This window comes from Adiantum capillus-veneris, chromosome 23 (assembly GCF_014529385.1).
Source record: "Adiantum capillus-veneris isolate H3 chromosome 23, ASM1452938v2, whole genome shotgun sequence".
NCBI lineage: Eukaryota > Viridiplantae > Streptophyta > Polypodiopsida > Polypodiales > Pteridaceae > Adiantum > Adiantum capillus-veneris.
The window spans coordinates 144137494-144162012 of NC_140953.1; the positions used below are offsets into that span (position 1 = coordinate 144137494).

The window sequence follows — 24519 nt, forward strand, 5'->3', positions numbered from 1 at the left end:
CTGCGGGGGAGGTCAAAAATTTTGGAAATTTTGGATCCTTCGCAATTTTAATCATCTGCTTTGTTGCCTCGTCAACTAATGTCGACGTTCCATCTCTTCAATCTCGAACTGAGTAGGCCGAGGTGGGCCGTACTCTTCCTCAAATTGCTCATGAGAATCTTCTATAAAGAAGTCGACTAATTTCTGTTGGAGTCCATAAGTGTCGCGAGAAAAGGATCAGATTTCCCAGTAGAAGAGAAATCGGTCGTGCTCTGATACCACTGTGACAAACTTGGACTCCCCAAGTCAAGATTCTACCGCGACATAGCAGAGACTCACTTCAAAACAGTTCACAATTCACAATTAGGTCGACACGGCCCGGCGTAGTTCCGTGCCAAGAGGTATTGGCCCCAAAGACTGGCACCCCTTTCGGTCTTTCTTTTTGTATTAATCTGTGTTCAAAGTACAAGAGAGTGGGTAGGCGCTCACTCTCAGACTCTGCGTCCAGATGCTCTTAGAAGTGAGGCCTTGCCCACTTATTTAAAGGTACAAGATATTCCCAAAAGCACTTAAATTCAAAAGCTTTGAATCTTAAAAAGCAATAGGCCCAAAAGCTGCTAAAATCAGCCAGCGCTATTTTTGAAAATCCGTACAGTCCGCTTTTTGCGCAGCAAATTGCGGAGACTCCGTACGGCAACCCAGCAACATAAAATGCGGACGCCCATACAACCTGCCACATCAGCTTGTCGGTGCGTTTTACGGAGACTGCTGCCACGTCAACAGTGTGCTTGTTCGGGGGCCTACTGCCACGTTACCAGTTTGTGACATTGTGACGTGTTCTTTATGTTTGTATTACCTTCCTCGCTTGGTTCTCTTACAGATACGAAGACGTACCGGATCAAAGACCCCTATTCTCAAAAGGATGTGCCTTTTCGCCGAAGAGTCACACCTATTCGGCGAATAGCCATGCCTCTTCAACGAATGGCTGCATCTCTATGCCAAATGCTCACAACTCTACAACAAAGGGACACAACTATTGGCCTAAAGTCATGTCTCTTGACCTATGCTCATATCTCTTCCTCGTGTCTCTTCAGATTCCATATAAGAACGCCCTTGTAACACATTTCAATCAATCAAACACATTCAGTCTCTCAGTCTCTTGTTCTCAAGTTCTTTTCAGAGTTCAATTTTCATCTAAGTTTAAGTATGAATAAACACACATAATAAGCGCATTCCTCACAATTGTTGGCAGACTACAAGGAAGCCATGCAGCTCGGTATCAGCACCTCACTTTGAAAAGGAGGGGATGTCACGTGCACATCTAACCCTATGTGCATGTGGACAAGCTACTTCAGGTCTAGGTTCAGGTCAGCTTAGAAAGTGTTCTCGCACCTTTGTGAGCCTGTGCGCAGGCCGTGCATGTCCAGGCACTTAAAGTAGTTGCATCTCCTCTGGTTGCACACAAACTAATCATCAGCATAACATTCAGTACCCATCATGAGCATTTTACAGTGCATAGAACCCATTTTCCCCAATTACTCATTTTTCACTTATTATGTAATAAGTGACTTTTGTTGGAAAACTAAGTAGGGCAAATTTGCTAAGTCACTATACAAGAAACCTAGCGCTAGCATTTTCTGGCAGAAGAGGCAGAAGAAGTTCCAACAACTTACAGTGCACCTCAGCAAGACCAACAGGAGGCCTAGCGTTTCCAGCCAACAGGAACTAACAGCATTTTTGGGATTTCCACTCACTAGCGTTTCTAGCAGCAAATACAGCATAGCGTTTTTCATCAGTAGCAGATTCTACCTGGCGTTTTTCAGTTGCAGACCTAGCCTAGCATTTTGCAGTTTCCGACGTCAGATCAGCCCCAGTACATCAGCATTTTCAGTTTTCAGCACTTAGATACAGCACATCCAGCCCCTAGCCTCGCAAATCTCACCCACCCGCAGCAGATCCTCACCGTATCGTCGAGTCAGCCAGCGTTTTCAGATTCGGCCCACTGTCCGCAAATTTCAGCATCTGCATTTTCAGCGCATCATCGTCGCGTCGTCACCATCGCCGTCCTCGCCGACACAATATCAGTATTCAGCAGAGTCAGCAGTTAGCATATTTTAGCTTTTCAGCCCTAGCGTTTTCAGATTTCAGCCCGTCCTCGTCCTCGTCGTCATTGTCGTCGACATTGTCGGCAAGTCCATTGCATCTAGACCATTGTACTAGATTTGTGCAATCAATCCTCTCTCACCATAGAGAGGGGGGCCCTTGGAGGAGGGTTTGAGAACCGTCTGGTGTCGTATTCTTCTCTCTCTCTCTCTCAATCTCAGCACCTTCATTCACAGTGGCATTCACTTTGTTTGTGATCATTGCACTCTCTCACTAAAGGAACGGAAGGCTCTCCATTTCGTACGTAAAAGGAACCCTTGAGCACAATTGGGAGCACTCATCTTGAGCAAAAGCAACATTCACTTCCGCTGCACCTTACAATATGTGTCATAGGTCACTATTAGTAAGTTTACACATTTATTAGCCTTTTTAGGCCATTTTATGGGATCGTGGGGTTCTAGGATTTACCTATATATGCAACCCCCCCCACCCTCCCCCCCCTTTGTACTTTTTGGCATGTGTTTAGTGCAGAGCTTTCAGCGTTTTGGGCTACTCTCTCTCTCTCTCTCTCTCTCTCTCTCTCTCTCTCTCTCTCTCTCTCTCTCTCTCTCTCTCTCTCTCTCTCTCTCTCTCTCCACCCTGCACCACAGGGTTTGACAGTTGTGAGTGTTTGTGCCCGTTCGGTGGGCGGTACACGGTAGGAGGTCAATGACAAGGAGATCTGTCGCGATAGATCCAAGATCCATTGGCTGCCCAGTCCCGAGAGGAGATCATCACCTGATTCGCTTATCTGCTGCACCTTTGACAAGGTGATCACTCCTACAAACATGGCTACTAGATTGTTGGTAGTTTCCGACGAGATCATCACCTAATTCGCCCTTCTCCACTGTACCTTTGACAAGGTGATCACTCCTACAAACATGGCTACTAGATTGTCGGTCAAGCTTCCCTTTTAGTACGATTCCCTCTACTAGTTCTCATGTGGGAGGATTTTCTACCTGCCTTGGAACAGATTTCTCAGCATATTCAAGATAGACATACATACCTCTGACTACCACGTGTGATATCGGTTTGACAATTGCTTATGGGGGTGGAGCTACTCCGCAAGGTCAGCCCAATACGGCCACCCAACAAGATCAACATGATAGTACCTATACCTATTGTGAAAGACATAGACCTACGACAACTATATGTTATCGGAGACGGCGTGATGGTCACAAAGATACAGACGTTGATGAGTAACATGGGACCAACAGCTTCTACTGTTGCTACTCCCAATGCCTGGTCGAGAGGTCGGTTGCGGGCATTTTCATATGCCCGCTACTATCCTCCCATGTCACTTTCTTTAGACGGGGATGGTGCCAGTTTCTTATCAACCTCATAAACCTTTCTCCTTATGTCAAAGTGTTCAGCTTCAAGGGGGTAACCTCTTCTTTGCCTCTCTCCCACTCCTTCACCTTAATCAATGGGCTATGATACGCTCATCTTTGGCACCTCTATTCAAACTCTCGCAACTTGTTCCGTTTTTAAGGCATCTTCTTCAGCTTCCGTGTCCGACTTGATCAGTGCAACCTTAACTTTAGTCATCATACTCGGCACAGGACGGTTCGTCATTTTTTGGCTTGGTACCCATTTTGGTTCTTCATATTTGTCACGACTCCTACATTTTCCTCAGCAATTTCTCAGCCTATGGTTGAGGGGGGGTGCTAGAGCGTTATGTTCACCTCCATATGTTTTTACTCTTGCGTACCGGCTTGGGGACCCTTTCACCCTCCTCCTAGGTATTCTAGGAACATATAGGGTTTGCACCAGCATTTTGCCCATTTTCTCTTTTTTCCCTAATTATGGATTTTGGTGGTGGTTGTGTTAGGTGCAGCAGAATGATTGTTTGCGCTTTGCTCAAGATGAGTGCTCGGAACTGTGCTCAAGGTTCCTTTTAGTTCTTATGGAAGGGAGAGCCTTCCGTTCTTAATGGAAAGTGCTATGATCACGAACAAGGTGAATGGACAATGTGCGTGCAAGTGTATGAGACTGAGAGAGAGAGAGCGAGAGAGAGAGAGAGAGAAGAGAGATACGACACCAGAGACGTTGTAAAACCCTCTTCCGAAGGCCCCACTCTCGTCGGCGAGAGTGGTCTACTTTTTGATTGCACAAAGGTACAATGCGTACGCAATGCACTGATGCAACTTGGACTATGCCGATGACGACGACGGTGATGACGACGACTTTAGGGCTGAAATCTGGGATCTTCTAATCGCTGAATTTCGGGACTGTTTCGGTGGCTGAAAATGACTGTTTTGGCTGCGTTTTTATGGGCTGAAAATGGGGGTACTTCTGCAACCAATTGGGACTGTTACTACTGCTGTACCATAGGCTGAAAACGCTGTTGTTCTACTGCGGTAAAGGCTGAAAACCAAAAACGCTGATCTGCCTGTTGAGCGTTAGTAAAAACGCTATGCTGTTCTGGGTCTGCTACTGATGAAATCCAAAAACGCTAATGCATCTGAAGGTGGTCGCTAGGCTGAAAACCACAAACGCTGCCTTGTCTGGGTACTGCTGGCGATCATGGGAAAAACGCAAGGGCTGAGTATGGCGATGAAGGAGACCAACAAACGCCAAAGGGGTTCTGGGCTCACCAAGGGGAACTTGGAGAGTTCTTGCTGAGAAGGTGCCTGTTGAGCGCGGAGCTTCTGCTACCTCTTCTCCTAGAAAGTGCTAACTTGGGTTTGCTTATATATTAACTTAGCAAAATTGCCCTACCTACTTTTGTTGGGAAGTCACTTAAATTAATAAGTGAAAAATGTCAAAAATAGGGAAAATAGGCTAAATGCATTGGAAAAATCCCCTAACTGATTCTAATGGATTCTGATGGGAATACTGATGATCATGCTGTGTGCAACCAGAGGATATGCATCTATGCTAAGTGACTGGGCATGCACGGTCTACGAATAGACTCACAAAAGTGCCAGATCACTTCTAAATCTAGACTAACGGGACTGACTGAACCCTGATCATGCTGTAGCTTGTCCACGGACACATAGGGTTGGATGTGTCACGTGACATCCCCTCCTTTTCAAAGTGAGGTACTGGTACCGAACTGTATGGCGTCGAGGGAGATCTCCAATAGCATCCGGAATCCTAGAAGGGACTCTTCGCCGGCGCACTCTGATGTGTGGGTTGTGCGGTACTTGAATTTCATAAAGGTCTGCAACGCTTATATATACCTTCATAAGTTCAGAATAGTCTGAACTCACGAATTATAAGAGGGAATAAAGCACTCATAAAACTATAAAAGCAAAGGACACACGAAAAGAAAAGAAAAACAAAAACAAACAAACAAACTAACTAAATCACTTTGTTTGCTACGAAACAAAACTAGATAAAACAAAACATTATTAACTTAAAAATGTTTTTAGAAAAGGCATGTGTAAAAATAAGTTGACGCAACTTACTTGGCTTAAAACAAGTACTCAACTTTAAGCCAAAAAAAAAAAGGATAAGACATCTTAAAAACTTAATCCTAGAAATCAAACTTCACACAACTTATAATGGAACACATTCTTAAGTCCTCAGGTAAGCTAAATATGAAATCGAAAAATGAATACTACTACAAACCTACGAAGAGCAAAGAACCAAACTTGACAATATGTGATCTCAACTTCACAGCTTGTCCAAACAGGAAGAATAAGATTATCACCTTTATCATGCATAGCTTGGACAACAGCTATGACATCCCTACTCACGTCGTCAGTGCCCAAGAGTAGGTGCAGGTTTATATAGAGGCCATTCATGCTTTGAACGTACTCTACAAAACCAACGAGCTGAGTTTCTATGACCCTCCGGAGGTGATGGGCATACTCAGCCATGATAAAGGCTAGCAATTGTCAAGCTATAGTGAAAATACTAGAAGCGCTAAAGATCAAAACAACACCATAAGGTGTTATTAAGTCAAACAATAAGTGGGCTTTTTAGCTCCCCACTTCTATTGAATTTACTATTGATTATCTTGAACATTCCAAAGAAAGAAACACTAAAAATAAACTTACTACGATGCAAAAATGAACGAACTTTTTTCATGATTCTTTTGAATGAGTATCCTTTTTCAACTAGTAAAGAAATAAGATGGCAAGATTGAACAACAAAAGTAGATTTACTAGAACAAAGACGAGAAAATCTAAATAGTTGAGAGCAAATGACACCATACTTAGCTAAAAGAGAAATGTTCGAAGAAATGTGAGGCATGCGGATGATTTTTAGATTGGCATATTCAGGTTCAAGGCGCTTATCATAGATATCTACTTCTAATCCCAAGGGAGTCTGAAAAATCTTAAGGTCTAAAAAGGCACAACAATCACTATTTGTGGTATAGTTAAGTTCACAAAACTCTTTGGGATAAATTCCTCCGCCTACAAAACTCGAATTCAAGTACATAAAATCTTGAAAAGAAGGAACGTCAGGGACAAAAAGATCATCTACAAAGCGTCTTACATTGCATAACTTGTGCAAAAATATTGGGCAAGTGTTAGCAAGGACAAGACGCTCCATAAAATCAAACTCATAAGTAAAAAGATAGAAATTAGCAAGAAAAACAGCACAATTGGTGCCCATAGGGATACCAATTGTTTGCTTGAAAAGAGAGTCGCCGATGGTTATATATAAATTGTCCAAAAGAAAATCTAACCAAGATATGATGTCAATGTCATCTACAATCCTAGTGAATCTCTTTCTTCCTTTGTCTACATCTACATTCTTATTTTTCAGCCGTAAGAAGTCAAAGTTCAAGGCTGACTTTTCTACTAGCAATGCCTTGTACCTATCCTTCTCAAGCTTGTACGCAAAAACTTTTGAAATAAGAGACTTGACTCTAAATTTAAGGTCCTCCAAATTTAGCTTCGTGTATAGCGTTGTAAAGTCAAAAGTTAGGAGACATAAAGAAGAAGATTTCTCCTTAAGGCTTCTTGAAGAGTTCAAAAACTTTAAAACAGGAATCACGCCTACTGAATCATTTAAAATCCAACTTGAATCGGTAGGTACGTCTGCTTCCTTTAGCATATTATTCCACAATTCATTTACGCTAGGTAAAATGGCTTTGAAACAATAACTAAGCCATTTGGAAACCTCGGTCAAAGAGGTGTTACAAGAAGCGGCTATAAATCTAGGCTTTATAGGGTTCCTGTGGAACTTCCAAACGATATATAAAAAAGGTAATTTAGGCTGGCACTTGAAACCAAAAGACTTACAAAAGTCTTGATGTTTCAAGATAACCTCTTGAATTGAAAGATCACAATCACTGTAAGTCTGAGAGTTTACTTCACCTAACAAGCATTCTAAATAGAACTTTTTGCACGTAACAACAAAGTTATTAGAGCACTTATCTACATAAGAGATTACAAAATCACGATGAAATTTCCTAAGAGAATCACGATCAGAAGAAGATAAGCTATTCCTTCCTGAAGAAACGTTCCGAGAGCAAGATGTTAATTTCAAAGAAGCTTTCTTGAGGATTACAGACTTCCAATGGGTAAAAATACCTTGAACTCCTAAAGACTCCTCAAACTTTACTACGAAACTAGAAATTCCTTTTTCTATGGCTTTGAGAAGGCAAGAGTCGTTTGAAGAAGGGAGCCTATATTTAGTACCTCTTGAGAAAAGGTCTTTCAAGGAATCCGAAGGAAGGATAGAACAATCGGCAGTAACTACATGACCCAAAGCTCCATTTACGTAAGAAGAAAAGGCAGATTTACTACAAGGGCAATCAATACTTGAGATTGCAAGCCTCTCTTGCTTTTTAAGATTACGTCCTATGTCACTATAGTTGAAAGCTTTTTGTCCTAAAGTTTTCACATATTTGAAAGCTACGACAGGATGGTTCCATACCTTTCTCACACAAGGAGGGAGAGCATCCAAAGCTTCTTGAGATCTCAAAATAGAGCTTAATCCAATCTTGTCTAAGTCAGGGGAGATAAAGACAGTTATCAACAAATCTTTCTTTCCAACCAAGGGATTTTTCAGACTATGACATTTGGACTTCAAAAATTCGCCTAACAGTACTTGAAGTTGAGTACTATGAGACTCTCTTAGCTCCAAATCTTCATAAGAGTAGTTCTCAAGGGTATACAAGAGCTTAAATAGGATCCTTATATTATACCTTTCAAATGTTTTATAAGAAAAAGAACCCAATTCCATGGCTCTAGAGAGGTAAATCAATCTCCGTTTAAATCTCTAAAGGCAAAAATTATATGGTTAGAAGGATCATCACTCTCAATTCTAAAGATTGAAGCCCTAGGGAGACCTTGTACTCTACTAGAAATAATGTTGTGCAAAACAACTGGATTGATTTCAGGGATAGAAGGCGGATCTGAACGAGAACCTTTAGGAATCCAAGTTCTTTTAAACCGACTTGAAGGAAGAACTAACTCGGATTTGGGATGCCTTTGCCAAAGCATAGGTTTCTTATGGTAAATTGTCTTATTTTTACGTAAAGAAGACTTTCCTTCCAAGTTGAAACCTTTAGGGAAAAAAGTATGCAAGGTTCTCATCCAAAACAACTCTTGAGGCCACGCTGATTTATAGAACTCTTTAGAGTTTCTAAAATTACCTTCTATGTGCTCAATGGGAAAACAACGGAAAGACTCAAACCCATGTTTTGCTATTGACGCATACAAGGGTTTCAGACTCACGTACGGTGCTCTTACTTTGAACTTTTCTCGCTTCTCTTACATGTTCCTGAAAACGAACAAAAGCTGTTCGAAAGGTTTGGCCAACATACATCATAGAACTATCGTGAATATTATAAATAACATAAATAACTTGAGAGGTATGAACCGGACTTAGAGGACGATCTACCGCAAGATGTTTTTTCCTTAAACGCCTCAAACGATTGAGGGCTTTTATGGAAGAACTTGTGTAATGAGTACTAACTAAGACATTCTTAAAAGAAGCCCAACGAATAGGACCATCACCAAAAACATGCAAATTCTTCAAATTAGACTTAGCTAAAAACTTAAATCTTTCTTGATACAGATTATGACTACTTCTAGCTACTGAAAAGAAAGAAGGGTCGAAAAGACGTACCTGAGAGTCATCAACATTGCTGGTTGAAGCTGAAGAAGAAGTAAAAGTGTTTTTCATTTTTGTAGTGAGGTCAGTGTTTCAGATCAACGCCCGCCTCAAGGCTAAAGATCCTAAGGCTAGATTGGTGCTAGCCACACCCCTCATTTGTATAGCAGGGTTGCTGCCAAGCAGTGAGGTCCTTAAATAAGGCTGCTTGCTACACTCAAAAGATCATCGACAATAGCGTGCAATCGAGTGCCCGTGATCCCTTGCTAGAATCACTACTCAACCTCTCCTCTCACAAGAGATATTTCATGAAACTGCACAAGAAACCCTTGATCCAAAGGACCCAAATTAAGATGTTATTTTTATTTTTTAAGAGATTTCAGAGAAAAACATTATTTATTAAAAACATGCAATCTACAAAGTTAGATTTATAACTTTCTCACTACAACAACCAAACACACACACACACACACAATCAAAAGCAAAAAACAACAAATAGATAAATCAAGACAAATTAAAATATAAAAGACATAACACTCAAACAAACCAAAATCAAGACAAAAAGAAGCTCTACACAATAAATCAGGATACAACCAAAATTACAAAAAGACCCATACTTATAAAATAAAATAAAAAGTTTATTTAAACCAAGGAATAAAAGTAATACACACATAAAATCACATCGACACACACATGAGTATAAGATCGGTAGCTGTTGGGGTATGCACACCCTCCCAATATATCTTCGTGAAGCTCAACAGCTGGTCACCACTCGGACTAAAATCAAAAAGATTTGCATGTCCGCTAGATGACTGAAAAATATACCTTCATAAGTTCAGAATAGTCTGAACTCACGAATTATAAGAGGGAATAAAGCACTCATAAAACTATAAAAGCAAAGGACACACGAAAAGAAAAGAAAAACAAAAACAAACAAACAAACAAACTAAATCACTTTGTTTGCTACGAAACAAAACTAGATAAAACAAAACATTATTAACTTAAAAATGTTTTTAGAAAAGGCATGTGTAAAAATAAGTTGACGCAACTTACTTGGCTTAAAACAAGTACTCAACTTTAAGCAAAAAAAAAAAGGATAAGACATCTTAAAAACTTAATCCTAGAAATCAAACTTCACACAACGCTTGCTTCTTTGGGCCGCGCCGAAAGCGACACAAAGTCTTTTGTGGCTCCTTCAATGCTTCATCTTTGTTGAGAGTCGTGCTTCCTTCTTCTTCAAGAATCTCCATGGCTGAAAATTCCTGAAACCATTTCCAACACAAAACCATGAACATACCCATTCCATGTAAAGTGAGTGGAAAAAATCTTTTCTTCTTCAAAGACTGTGCATGCAATGTAGGTGAACAAATAGACGGAGTGCCAAACGGTTCACCACACACACGCAAACAATGAGATCGAATCGTTCTCTTTTGATCTAAAGCAATCGATTGTGGCAATTCATAACGGAAATGCCCATGCTTGGTGCTCATACTGTCATGTGCTCGTTCGGAAACTGTGTCATGCCAAGGAAGAGACATGGAATGTGACTTCCTGACATACCTACTTTTCAGCTTTTCATGAAAAAATCCGCATAATCGTGCTCATCCATAAGTGAAACGTGCTCAACATACAATATGTCATGCCTAGGAAAAGGGATCATATAAAGATGTTGACTAAAATATAGGAAACGATCACGAATGAAACACTCAAACAATGCATGCGTATCAATCATGCGAACACATAATACTTCCTGTGAAGGTTCTTTGGACCTAGGCTCGAGAGCCAAGATCGGTTCATCCTGAATGATCGAATCGTCCTGTGGGGTTCTTTGGACCTCGACTCGAAAGCCAAGATCGGTTCTTCGTGATTGAACGAATCTACAACGAGGTTAGCTTCGCTAGAAAAAGCATCAACTAACACATCATCCTTGTGAACAATCACATCATCTTCATGCAACTCAGCATGCTTGTGAGAAATCACATCTTGATCATGCAAATCATCATGCTTGTCATTGGCATCCAAATCATCATGCTTAGCAATATCATTCAAATCATCATGCTTATCTTTGTCATCCAAATCATCATGCTTGTCATTCAAATCATCATGCTTATCAGCATCATTCAAATCATCATGCTTCTCACAATCATGAAAATCTTGTGTATCATGCGTTGGAGAAGAAGAGACTGAGAAAGTCTCCTTTTCCCGAATCTCTTGCAGCTGTGATTGAGCTTGAGAAACGAGTTGCAAGAACTCTTTCATGTGTTGGTCGCTCATTCCTTTGACGGCGGCTGCAATTCTTTCTTGGTGTCTGCGTTCTATTTCTGCTTTTCTTACTTTGGTTTCCAAGCGGGCTTGCTCACTCGCACGGGCTATGACTGCCATTCTTTCTTGGTACTTACGCTCTATGGCTGCGATTCTTTCTTCGCTTTCTGACTTCCTATCTATCATCCTCTTGTCGAAAGCCTCCATAGGAGTTAGTGTAATCCTTGTCGTAGATGGGAAAGCGGGAGGGTCGGGAAAACCTCCTGGTGAGGAAAATTCTTCTTCGCCTCTCTCATGCTCATCACCTCCAAGCGAAGTATCCATTCCGCTTTGAGTGATGACCATTCTGAAGTCGTGGGTTCTTGTGGTCTTGGGTTCTTCAGTTCATGAGGAACTTGGGGTCTTGGGGTTCTTGGGTTCTTAAGTTCACGAGGAACTTGGGTTCTTGGGTTCTTGGGGGTCTTGAGTTCTTGAGGTTCTTGAGGTTTTCTTTCGCTTGCAAACCGTGTTTGAGAAGGATCTTCTCTTCATCCGAGTTCTACTCCTTTCTGCGGGCGCACCCCTTGGCGGCCTTGCGCTCACACCAAGGTTGCTTTTTCCCACCTCACGTCGATTGGCCGACCACTAAGTGCACGGTCCGCTCTCAATGAGTGAAAAGAGACACAAGGGGAGGCTGGACAAGCCCTTTTTTCTTGGGATTCCTGTCACTCTTCAAAAAACACAATTAGGAATCGACACGCCCAAGCGAACTTGGGTTCGTGCGACCGCAACAAGCAAAAAAAATTCTTGTGATTCTGGTGGTTCTTTCCTTGAGTGATACAGAACACTGCCAAAGCTCTGATACCAATCTTGGGTGCAGCGGAATGATTGTTTGCGCTTTGCTCAAGATGAGTGCTCCGAACTGTGCTCAAGGTTCCTTTTAGTTCTTATGGAAGGGAGAGCCTTCCGTTCTTAATGGAAAGTGCTATGATCACGAACAAGGTGAATGGACAATGTGCGTGCAAGTGTATGAGACTGAGAGAGAGAGAGAGAGAGAGAGAGAGAGAAGAGAAATACGACACCAGAGACGTTGTAAAACCCTCTTCCGAAAGCCCCACTCTCGTCGGCGAGAGTGGTCTACTTTTTGATTGCACAAAGGTACAATGCGTACGAAATGCACTGATGCAACTTGGACTATGCCGATGACGACGACGGTGATGACGACGACGACTTTAGGGCTGAAATCTGGGATCTTCTAATCGCTGAATTTCGGGACTGTTTCGGTGGCTGAAAATGACTGTTTTGGCTGCGTTTTTATGGGCTGAAAATGAGGGTACTTCTGCAACCAATTGGGATTGTTTCTATTGCTGTACCATAGGTTGAAAACGCTGTTGTTCTACTGCGGTAAAGGCTGAAAACCAAAAACGCTGATCTGCCTGCTGAGCATTAGTAAAAACGCTATGCTGTTCTGGGTCTGCTACTGATGAAATCCAAAAACGCTAATGCATTTGAAGGTGGTCGCTAGGCTGAAAACCACAAACGCTGCCTTGTCTGGGCACTGCTGGCGATCATGGGAAAAACGCAAGGGCTGAGTATGGCGATGAAGGAGACCAACAAACGCCAAGGGGGTTCCGGGCTCACCAAGGGGAACTTGGAGAGTTCTTGCTGAGAAGGTGCCTGTTGAGCGCGGAGCTCCTGCTGCCTCTTCTGCCAGAAAGTGCTAACTTGGGTTAGCTTATATATTAACTTAGTAAAATTGCCCTACCTACTTTTGTTGGGAAGTCACTTATATTAATAAGTGAAAAATGTCAAAAATAGGGAAAATAGGCTAAATGCACTGGAAAAATCCCCTAACTGATTCTAATGGATTCTAATGGGAATACTGATGATCATGCTGTGTGCAACCAGAGGATATGCATCTATGCTAAGTGACTTGGCATGCACGGTCTACGAATAGACTCATAAAAGTGCCAGATCACTTCTAAATCTAGACTGGCTAGATTGACTGAACCCTGATCATGCTGTAGCTTGTCCACGGACACATAGGGTTGGATGTGTCACGTGACAGGTTGGGTATTTTTCAGCGGTTTTGGCCGACCTAGCTTTGGCGCACTTTATATGTACCACCAAGGTCGATTCTCTAGACATCCATTGTAACGTACTCCAATCTCGAGTTGTTGAGTTGCCCGCTTAACCACCTGTCTCTTGTGTTCTTTCGTGTGCCATCGTCTCTCCAATTAGCTCTACAGGGGGATACATCATGCCAGTATGCACAAATGACATCATGGTTTCAGACACATGGCTTCACCATGGACAAGTTGCCTCCTTTTCAGTACTCCCTACAGGCACCCCTAATGTCTCTGACACGGGTGGAGATTAATAGACTCATTCGTCAGGATCTGATCCAGCTGGACACGAGGAGGACATGGGTAGAGCCGACACAGGAGTGGGGCACGAAGATGGCTTTTTATAGAGAGTATCTTCTCCACCTCACAAGGGATGGGTTTGTGATTCGACCTAGCTATATGGACACACATCTCTCTCATGGTTTGCGTTGTGCCATTGGCCAGATACGCACATCCTCACATCAGCTCGAGATTGAGACTGGCAGATTCAAAGGGATACTAGCAGATAGCAAGATATGCCCCTTATGTCATCTAGAGCCAGAGACAGAGTTACATTACATATGTCATTGCACAGTGTACTATGAGATACGATGTCCTTTTCATTGTCTATTCAGAGAGGGTTTTGAGCCTCTATCTAGGGTCATGAGTTATGAGGATCAGAGATGCCTTGGACTGTATCTACTTGAGTTACACAGGCATGGAGACACTTTACTTAGGAGAGCTGGAGAGACAGTCCCAGAGACAGATTACAGATTTCTTTACACTAGATATTGGACAGCCAGAGGAGCAGCCACCATTGCAGAGCTCTGCCCGCACTCATACTACCACTATTGGCACTCTCATAGTCTGAGCATTGGACCTAGGGAGATCAAGACGACCGCGATTGAAGAGAGGAGCTACACAGTATCGACGGAGACTACAACAAAGGATTCGAGCCATACTTTCTCGACGTCGAGAGTGCAGATGAAGATGGATCTCTACCATATCTCCCCCCCCCCCCCCCCCCTCTCATTGTACTACACATTGTACTGGGCACCTTCTGTAGTAGCTGGAACATCCATACAGACCCAGCTTGTAGTAGTTGTATTTTTGTTTCAATTCTTCTTCTTCTTGATTCCGGACATGGTATTAGATTCACTATGTTGTAACAGCTTGGTCTCATAGGTCATTTTGGCCTTTTGAAGACGTTAATATATCATTTCATTTCATCATATCTCTCTCTCTCTCTCTCTCTCTCTCTCTCTCTCTCTCTCTCTCTCTCTCTCTCTCTCTCTCTCTCTCTCTCATGTGACACATCCAACCCTATGTGTTCGTGGACAAGCTACAGCATGATCAGGGTTCAGTCAGTCCAGTCAGTCTAGATTTAGAAGTGATCTGGCACTTTTGTGAGTCTTCGTAGACCGTGCATGCCCAATCACTTAGTGTAGATGCATATCCTCTGGTTGCACATAGCATGATCATAAGCATTCCCACCAAAATCCATCATGGAATTTCCCAGTGCATTTAGCCTATTTTACCTATTTTTGACATTTTTCACTTATTATAAGTGACTTTTGTTGGAAAGTACGTAGGGCAAATTGAGTGAGTTTGTATATAAGCAAACCTAGACTAACACTAAATGGCAGAAGAGGCAACAGGAGCCAAGCTCAGCAGGAAACTTCTCCAACAAGACCCTTGGTAGATTTCCTCCAAGCAAGAAGCAAGAACATCCCCTAGCGTTTTCACCTTCAGCATCTCCGCGAGGACTTTCTCAAGCCTGGCGTTTTTGCATCAGCATCATCGCCTCAGTACCCCCTTGCCTAGTGTTTTGCATCAACAAGGATCGCCAAAAGAATCAGCCAGCAAGCTAGCGTTTTTTGGGAAACCAGCAACCTAGCGTTTTTGACCTGCATCAGCCTAGCGTTTTCAGCCTTTCTGACCTCAGCCTGCAGCGTTTTTCAGCATTGAAGCACCTGCAAGTTCAACCCTAGAAGAGTAGCAGATTCAGCCCGGAAGGACCATCAATTTCCAGCCCCAAGAAACCTCAATTTTCAGCCCTAAACCTGCAGATTTCAGCGTCAAAGACCTACGAAAACAGTCCCGGAATCAACGTTTTTGGACTAGTCGTAGATTTTAGCCCATAGCGTTTTTGGACAGCAGTAGAAAGATTGCAGATTTCAGCCCTTAGGTCGGTCTCGTCGTCCCCGTCGTCATCGCCGACATAGCCTAGACTTGCATCAATCTCATGCATCACCATTGTACCAGATTGTGCAATCATAAGTAGACCACTCTCGCCGACGAGAGTGGGGCCTTCGGAGGAGGGTTTTACGTCTCTGGTGTCCTATCCCTCTTCTCTCTCTATCTCTCAGTCTCATACACTTGCACGCACAGTGTCCATTCACTTTGTTTGTGATCATAGCATTCTCTCATTAAGAACGGAAGGCTCTCCCTTCCATAAGAACAAAAGGAACCTTGAGCACAGTTCGGAGCACTCATCTTGAGCAAAGCGTAAACATTCATTCGGCTGCACCTAACATTGGTATCAGAGCTTTGGCAGTGTTCTGTATCACTCAAGGAAAGAACCAAAAGAACCACAGAAAAAAAAATTTGCTTGTTGCGGTCGCATGAACCAAAGTTCGCTTGGGCGTGTCGATTCCTAATCGTGTTTTTGAAGAGTGACAAAAATCCCAAGAAAGAATGGCTTGTCCAGCCTCCCCTTGTGTCTCTTTTCACTCATTGAGAGCAGACCGTGCACTTAGCGGCCGGCCAATCGACGTGAGGTGGGAAAAAGCAACCTTGGCGTGAGCGCAAGGCCACCAAGGGGTGCACCTGCGGAAAAGAGTAGAACTCGGGTGAAGAGAAGATCCTTCTCAAACACGGTTTGCAAGCGAAAGAAAACCTCAAGAACCTCAAGCACCTCAAGACCCTCAAGAACCCAAGACCCACGAGAACCCAAGTTCGTCGTGAACTTAAGAACCTCAAGACCACAAGAACCCACAACTTCAGAATGGTCATCACTCGAAGCGGAATGGATACTTCGCTTGGAGGTGATGAGCATGAGAGAGGCGAAGAAGAATTTTCCCCACCAGGAGGTTTTTCCGACCCTCCCCCTTCCCCATCTACATCAAGGATTGCACTAACTCCTATGGAGGCTTTGGACCAGATGTTTATGGAAAGGAAGTTAGAACGTGAAGCAAGAAATGCAGAAAGAATGGCAGAAATGGAACACACACACGCACAAAGAAAAGCATAAATGGATCACACGCACGCAGAAGACAAAGCAAAAAGAGAAGCAGAAAGAAAGGCAAGACAAGAACAGAGTGAGCGACACATGCAAGAGTTCTTGCAACTCTTTTCTCAAGTGTCGGCGCAGATGCAAGAGATTCAGGAGACGGAGACTCTCTCAGTCTCTTCTTCTCCAAAGCATGACACATTTGCATGATTATGAGAAGCATGATGAATTGAATGATAATGCTGAGCATGATGATTTGAATGACAATGATTTGCATGAAGAATTGCATGACAATGACAAGCATGATGCTTTGCATGATCAAGTTGTGATTTCTCACAAGCATAATGAGTTGCATGAAGATGATGTGATTGTTCACAAGGATGATGTGTTAGTGGATGCTTTTTCTAGTGAAGCTAACCTCATTGCAGATTCGATCAATCACAAAGAACCGATCTTGGCTCTCGAGTCAAGGTCCAAAGAACCCCCTCAGGAAAAACCGATCTTGGCTCTCGAGCCTCAGTCCAAGGATCCCTCACAGGAAGTATTATGTGTTCGCATGATTAGTACGCACGCATTGTACGAGTGTTTCATTCGTGATCGTTTCCTGTATTTTAGTCAGCGTCCTTACGTGATCCCTTTTCCTAGACATGACATATTGTACGTTGAGCACGTTCTACTCATGGATGAGTACAAATGTATGCGGATTGTTCATGAAAAGCTGAAAAGTATGTATGTAAGGAAGTCACATTCCATGTCTCTTCCTTGGCATGACACATTCGTTCCACTCATGGATGAGTACAAATGCATGCGGATTGTTCATGAAAAGCTGAAAAGTATGTATGTAAGGAAGTCACATTCCATGTCTCTTCCTTGGCATGACACATTCGTAGAAAGAGCACAAGAAAGTATGAGCACCAAGCACCAAGCATGGGCATTTCCGTTGTGAATTGCTAGAGTTGATTGATTTGGATCAGAATGACAAGATTCAATCTCATTTTTTGCGTGTGTAGTGAACGGTTTGGCACTCCGTCTCTTTGTTCATCTACATTGCATGCACAGTCTACTAGGACGACAAGATTTTTTCCAGTCACTTTACATGGAATAGGTATGTTCATGGTTTTGTGTTGGAAATGGTTTCAGGAATTTTCAGCCATGGAGATTCTTGAAGAAGAAAGAAGCATGACTCTCGACGAAGTTGAAGCATCGAAGGAGCCACAGAAGCCTTTGTGTCGCTTTAGGCGCGGCCCAAACAAAAGCCATTGCAGACCTTTATGAAGTTCAAGTACCGCACGACCCACACATCAGAGTGGACCGGCAAAGAGTCCCTTCCAGGATTCCGGATGCTATTGGCGATCTCCCTCGATGCCATACAGTTAGGTATCAGTACCTTACTTTGAAAAGGAGGGGATGTCACGTGACACATCCAACCCTATGTGTCCGTGGACAAGCTACAACATGATCAGGGTTCAGTCAGTCCAGTCAGTCTAGATTTAGAAGTGATATGGCACTTTTGTGAGTCTATTCATAGACCGTGCATGCCCAGTCACTTAGTGTAGATGCATCTCCTCTGGTTGCACACAGCATGATCATAAGCATTCCCATCAGGGAAATTTTCCAGTGCATTTAGCCTATTTTACCTATTTTTGACATTTTTCACTTATTATTTTTAAGTGACTTTTGTTGGAAAGTAGGTAGGGCAAATTGAGTGAGTTTGTATATAAGCAAACCTACACTAGCACTAAATGGAAGAAGAGGCAACAGGAGCCAAGCTCAGCAGGCAACTTCTCCAACAAGACCCTTGGTGGATTTCCTCCAAGCAAGAAGCAAGAACCTCCCCTAGCGTTTTCACCTTCAGCATCTCCGCGAGGACTTTCTCAAGCCTAGCGTTTTTGCATCAGCATCATCGCCTCAGCACCCCCTTGCCTAGCGTTTTGCATCAGCAAGGATCGCCAGAAAAATCAGCCAGCAAGCTAGCGTTTTTTGGGAAACCAGCAACCTTGCGTTTTTGACCTACATCAGCCTAGCGTTTTCAGCCTTTATGACCTCAGCCTGCAGCGTTTTTCAGCATTGAAGCACTTGCAAGTTCAACCCTAGAAGAGTAGCAGATTCAGCTCGGAAAGACCAACAGATTCAGCCCGGAAGGACCATCAGTTTCCAGTCCCAAGAAACCTCAGTTTTCAGCCCTAAACCTGCAGATTTCAATGTCAAAGACCTACGAAAAGAGTCCCAGAATCAGCGTTTTTGGACTAGTCGCAGATTTCAGCCCATAGTGTTTTTGGACAGCAGTAGAAAGATTGCAGATTTCAGCCCTTAGGTCGGTCTCGCTGTCCCCGTCGTCATCGCCGACATAGCCTAGACTTGCATCAGTCTCATGCATCACCATTGTACCAGATTGTGCAATCATAAGTAGACCACTCTCGCCGACGAGAGTGGGGCCTTTGGAGGATGGTTTTACGTCGTCTCTGGTGTCCTCTCTCTTCTCTCTCTCTCTCTCTCTCTCTCTCTCTCTCTCTCTCTCTCTCTCTCTCTCTCTCTCAGTCTCATACACTTGCACGCACAATGTCCATTCACTTTGTTTGTGATCATAGCATTCTCTCATTAAGAACGGAAGGCTCTCCCTTCCATAAGAACAAAAAGAACCTTGAGCACAGTTCGGAGCACTCATCTTGAGCAAAGCGTAAACATTCATTCCGCTGCGCCTTACACTCTCTCTCTCTCTCTCTCTCTCTCTCTCTCTCTCTCTCTCTCTCTCTCTCTCTCTCTCTCTCTCTATCTAACGCACACGTGGCATCCAAATGGGCTTGCACTCTACTTCGAGATTCTGGTTTCAGATTCTACCATTCAAAAGTAGGTTTCTACGCGTCATGGAACTCGTAGTTCACAGCAAATGAATTATGCTCTAATATCACAGGTGGATGACCTAGATTTTGTAGAGGAGGCTATGTCGCACTTCTCATTGGAGAAAGCTATGATAGTTGAGATGTCTTCTATTGATGACAATCCTATTTTGAAGCATTTACCACTTGGATATTCGAAGGAGAATCTTCATGAAGACCAACCGGTCCTAGAGACAATCATGCCAATGCACCTTCATCTCCTACCACTATTTATTCAAATTCTCAAAGTGCTAATGCATTAACATATAATCCTGTTTTCCGTGGACGAACTACGCACTTTCATGTTGATTACCACTTTGTGCGGGATCACATTGGTGATTGTCGTATCAACTTGGGGTATTCTCCCACCATTGACAATTTTGCAGATCTTCTCAACAAGCTTTTACCTCGACCTAGACTCGATTATCTTCGAGTTGGACCACCCATTTTGCGCTAAAGGGAGGTGTTGGACATACGTCATCACCAAATGGTGGCATCCTAGGTTGCATGCCATGGTTGTATAGCCATATAATGGCCTTGTATATGTATTTCAGTCCAGTCGTCCCTTTTTTTTTTGTCCTAGACATTTTATTAGCCAAACCCTATGTTGATCCAGTTGCCGGTTTTAGATGAGGTGGCACAATTAAGTGTTGGGCCCCCTCTCTAGCTTCGTATTTAGTTTCGAATTTAGGGGCCAAGGTGCCCCCACTTTGCACACCTCTAGATCACCTTTCAGCACTGTAAATGTGACCCTTGCCCTCTCATTCTCATTATCCACAATGAAAACGGTGACTCGCCTCTCTCTCTCAACGTTGTCTCCTCCGTCTGTCTCCTCTCTTCATTCCTTCACTTGCCGCCTTATCAGGTGACTTGCCAATTTCATAAGCAGGGGGTGTTATACGCACACTAGCTTTTTGTGTAATACGAACATGCTACTACGATTAGAGAGCCACCCATAGACCTTAAAAGCTTACAAATTTTCAAAATTCAGTCTATCAATTTTGTGAGCACATTTGCAAACATGATGCCCAAACAAAGCATACCTAGATGAATCCAGGATAAGCTCAGATTCACCCTTAAAGAAGAGTGCAAGGTATAGACCCATGGTAGTCACCCACAAGACAATATACATCATGCATAGTATTGACTAAATACCACGGCATCCCCACTAACGTTGTCAATGCCCAATAGTGGGTGTAGAACTAGGTACTAACATATGCTCCCAAACAGGACACACACCATACGCACACAAACATGAGCATACATCAACACATGATGCCCAAATAGAGTAGTTAGACCCCTGCATAACCCTCTTTGCACAAAAGATTGCACAAGGTGTACTCATGGGCATTTGACACTCAGTAAGTAGCCTAGGATACATAGTATGCGTTCCTCTCATTGGGTACAAATCGGATTCACAGATCATGTGATTATTTTGCAGGTAACTTTATAATATTAGCTTTCAAGAACATGGCACCTTCATGTGGCATGTAACCCTAAACCTAGCCCAAGATAAGTACAAGTAGAACATTAGCCCTCCTTTCTCACAAGTATGGTAATCAAGAAGAAGAAGGAAAAAAAGTAGCAATCAGCCAAGCCTTTCCTAGCCCTTTTCTAGATTCTCTTCTGACCCTGCTGGCTCTCTTTCTCTCTCTGTCCATCTCTACCTTCATCCCTCTATCTCTCTGGCTAATCCATAAGGGAAAAGGTGACTGAAGGTCACCTTTGTAAGACTAATCAAATGACCTGCATACCCAGACATAGTTTGCACCCCTACATAATACTCTATGCTTAAAGCATTGTTAGTCAGGTGCTTTTACACTTTTGTGAGCATCGAGCGGCAATTGAATGGAGCCTAGGATAAGTTGTATGTGCAAGAATTGTATATAACTAGCCTGCTGCACACACACAATGGCGCAAATTAGTCAGTATTCCCGGCATTACACATCAAAATTTCAACATCTCATGAGCTCTTTACATGCCCTTCAGATGTGAAAGCCTTCGCAAATCAGAGTACAGCATGCCTCTCACTTTGTTTCAGTCTTAAGCTAGTGTCTATATGCGCTCTTAAACACACAGCATTCTATTGCATTCTTTTTTTACTTTTGGCAAGAGCACTGTGGACCAAGATAAGAAATCCTTTGATAATAAAACTACTTTCCACTTGCCTTTGTTCCTACCAGCTGACAAGGATAACCTTTTCCTAGCTTGAGATGTCTAGCACGCGCCTCATGGGCCAGATTTATAAGTACCAACAAGAGGGTAGGAGTGCAAGACTTGCATTGAGCTCATACTAGTAGTTTTAATAACAATTTCCTTGAAGACTCTAAAATGATCCCACATAGCAAGTGCCTTTTGGTTAGCTTTGACTGTGGCTACTATCGCAATACACAAAGCCCAGTTGCAATAGTGCAAACACAATATACAACTCTGTTACTGATGTAATTTGTCTAGGGTTTCAGCAGAGAGCAATGAGCACACAGGCTGAACAAACTTGAAGCAATCCAGATAGCTCGCTTTAAACAAAACGTCAAACAACTCACCGACTGCTCAAAAATAAGCATACCTTGAAACAATGCCAAGGCCAAGATGTACCGTCCTCTCGATGTAGATCCTTGTGAGAAATACCCCAGTAACTAGACGCACCATTCTTCCCCGCACTTTGAATGGCCTTTTTGAGGCTGTCTCCAGGAGACGTCCCAGATGAAGTTGTGTTGACCTTGTCAGACAATGGATCTACAGCAGAGCTGTGAGTTCTGACCATTGAATAATTAATGCGTCTTGCGTCTTTTATGAAACTGTTGTTAAAGTATACTCCTCCACAAATGCCTGGTCCTGCTAAGCATACGCCGTCGATGGTGCCATGATTGACCAAATACCTGCTCAGCATACTGCGGCATTCTCTGACTGCGGCCATTGACGCTATTTATCGGCTCTACTATTTCGCAGGAACGGTGGCGTGTAACAACCACTGCCAATCCCGGCTGAATTTCAACGAGGAGGAGGGAACGGTTGGAAGTTGGGTGGTGGTTGCCTGCTTGCTTGCCTCGTCACTATGTCACACGGGCTTCTTCGGGAGGGGCGCAATCGGCAAATGTGTAGTTCACCTCTAGTTCACATTCCACTCTCCCCGGCGTATTCGAACCCATGACGCCCAATCTTGAGGGGCAAGGGGCTGACCATCACACTATCACACGCATCATGTCATGGAAGGTGTGGCTTACCCACATAGTCCTAATTCACCCCTAAAAGATCCGATGGCCCAGATTTTCTCCGCCGTGTGTGAGTGTTGGTAGCCATAGTCCTACCATGTGTCACATAGTGACGAGGCTTGCATACTAGAGAGAAACTTTGTGTCTTACGTAAAGAGGGGGGGGGGGGGGGGGGGGGGGGGGGGGGGGGGGGGGGGGGGGGGGGGGGGGGGGGGGGGGGGGGGGGGGGGGGGGGGGCGGGCGGCTCTTCTAAGCTAAGTGATGTGGTTTACTCCTATATAGAAAGTAAGATTGTGGTGCGGGTCTACTTGTGGAAAGTCGGTTCAGACGAGTCGACAGAAGAGGTGTGCTAGGCAGTTGTCGCTATAGGGCACTTTTACATGTGAATTGCAGGGAGCATGATTTGAACTTGCATTGATTGGCTGAGACGCACTAGCTCTACCACTACACTACCACCCATTGCCTGCTATGAGTGCGATCGCTGTAAATAAATTTCCACATTCGCTTTATGTAAGAAGGAAACCCAGAGGCAAGCGCCACGAGCCCAAGCTATCGTTGGGCCCGTCTAAAACCAGCTTGAGTGCAACGTGGGATGTTTACGAGTCGGCACCTTATATAAGCTTCAATCACTCGTCGTACATCTTCTATTCTAGTGGTTTGCTTTCTACTTGTGGGTTCTTTTGTGTTGCATCCTGCTCACCAATGCTCTCTCTCTCTCTCTCTCTCTCTCTCTCTCTCTCTCTCTCTCTCTCTCTCTCTCTCTCTCTCTCTGCGTGTTGGGGTAAAGGTGTTGCGCCTTCTCTCAGGCCGGACGTCCAATGTCCGACCGCCACTGTGTATACACACTTCCTTATTCTTTCTCTACATAAGAATAAGGAGCACCTCACTCATATACTGAGTTACTTCCTGAGGTTGCTCCACCCACATCTCTCTCTCTCTCTCTCTCTCTCTCTCTCTCTCTCTCTCTCCTCTCTCTCTCTCTCTCTCTCTCTCTCTCTCTCTCTCTGCACACGCACCGCATTCGCGCACTCACAATTGGTATCAGAGCTACGGCTCGGTGATCGCGGATTGCTTCATGTAAGAAGGCAACCCGGAGGCAAGCACCACGAGCCCAAGCTCTCGTCGGGCCCGTCTAAACCCAGCTTGAGTGCAACGTGGGATGTTCACGAGTCGGCACCTTACATAAGCTTCAATCACTCGTCGTGCACCTTCTATTCTAGTGGTTTTCTTTCTACTTGTGGGTGCTTTTGTGTTGCATCCTCCTCACCAATGCCCTCTCTCTCTCTCTCTCTCTCTCTCTCTCTCTCTCTCTCTCTCTCTCTCTCTCTCTCTCTCTCTCTCTCTCTCTCCCCCCCCCCCCCCCCCAGCGTGTTGGGGTAAAGGCGTTGCGCCTTTTCTCGGGCCGGACGTCCATTGTCCGACCGCCCACTGTGTATACATTGCAGATTTGAGAATTCTGCTCGCGATGCCTATCCGTGTCGATGTGGTCTACAACTTTGCAAATAAAGTTTTGCAAATTCCTCGCCGTTTTGCTGATATTTATCTCAAAATGACTGTATACAGAAATTGCAGTTTTTTGTTTTCGCATAATGTGCGAGTTTGATGCACTTTTGGAAGTGCGGCAAGTGCTCGAAGTTAGGTGCATAAATTTTGAGCTAAAGATGCAATTTCAGCTTGTGCAGAGCTTGTGGTTTAAAGGTTTTTGCCAGATT

At 43.7% G+C, this 24519-nt stretch overlaps 1 protein-coding gene across 2 annotated transcripts in view; it reads right to left on the bottom strand.

The window, feature by feature from the left end:
- LOC147428745 (ubiquinol oxidase 2, mitochondrial-like) overlaps nt 1-22718 on the bottom strand; it is a 75891-nt gene extending 53173 nt beyond the window's left edge. Inside the window, exons 1-2 of one of the 2 annotated variants that reach the window (XM_086496500.1) lie at nt 22162-22271; nt 9157-9469 (exon numbers count right to left, since the gene is read on the bottom strand). In XM_086496500.1, coding sequence (XP_086352626.1) covers nt 9157-9213 — 57 coding nt within the window. In that variant the 5' untranslated portion in view covers nt 9214-9469; nt 22162-22271. Of the gene's footprint in view, nt 1-9156; nt 9470-22161 lie in introns of both variants that reach the window. The other variant, XM_086496499.1, reaches the window with a different exon arrangement.
- Nucleotides 22719-24519: the final 1801 nt, after the last annotated feature.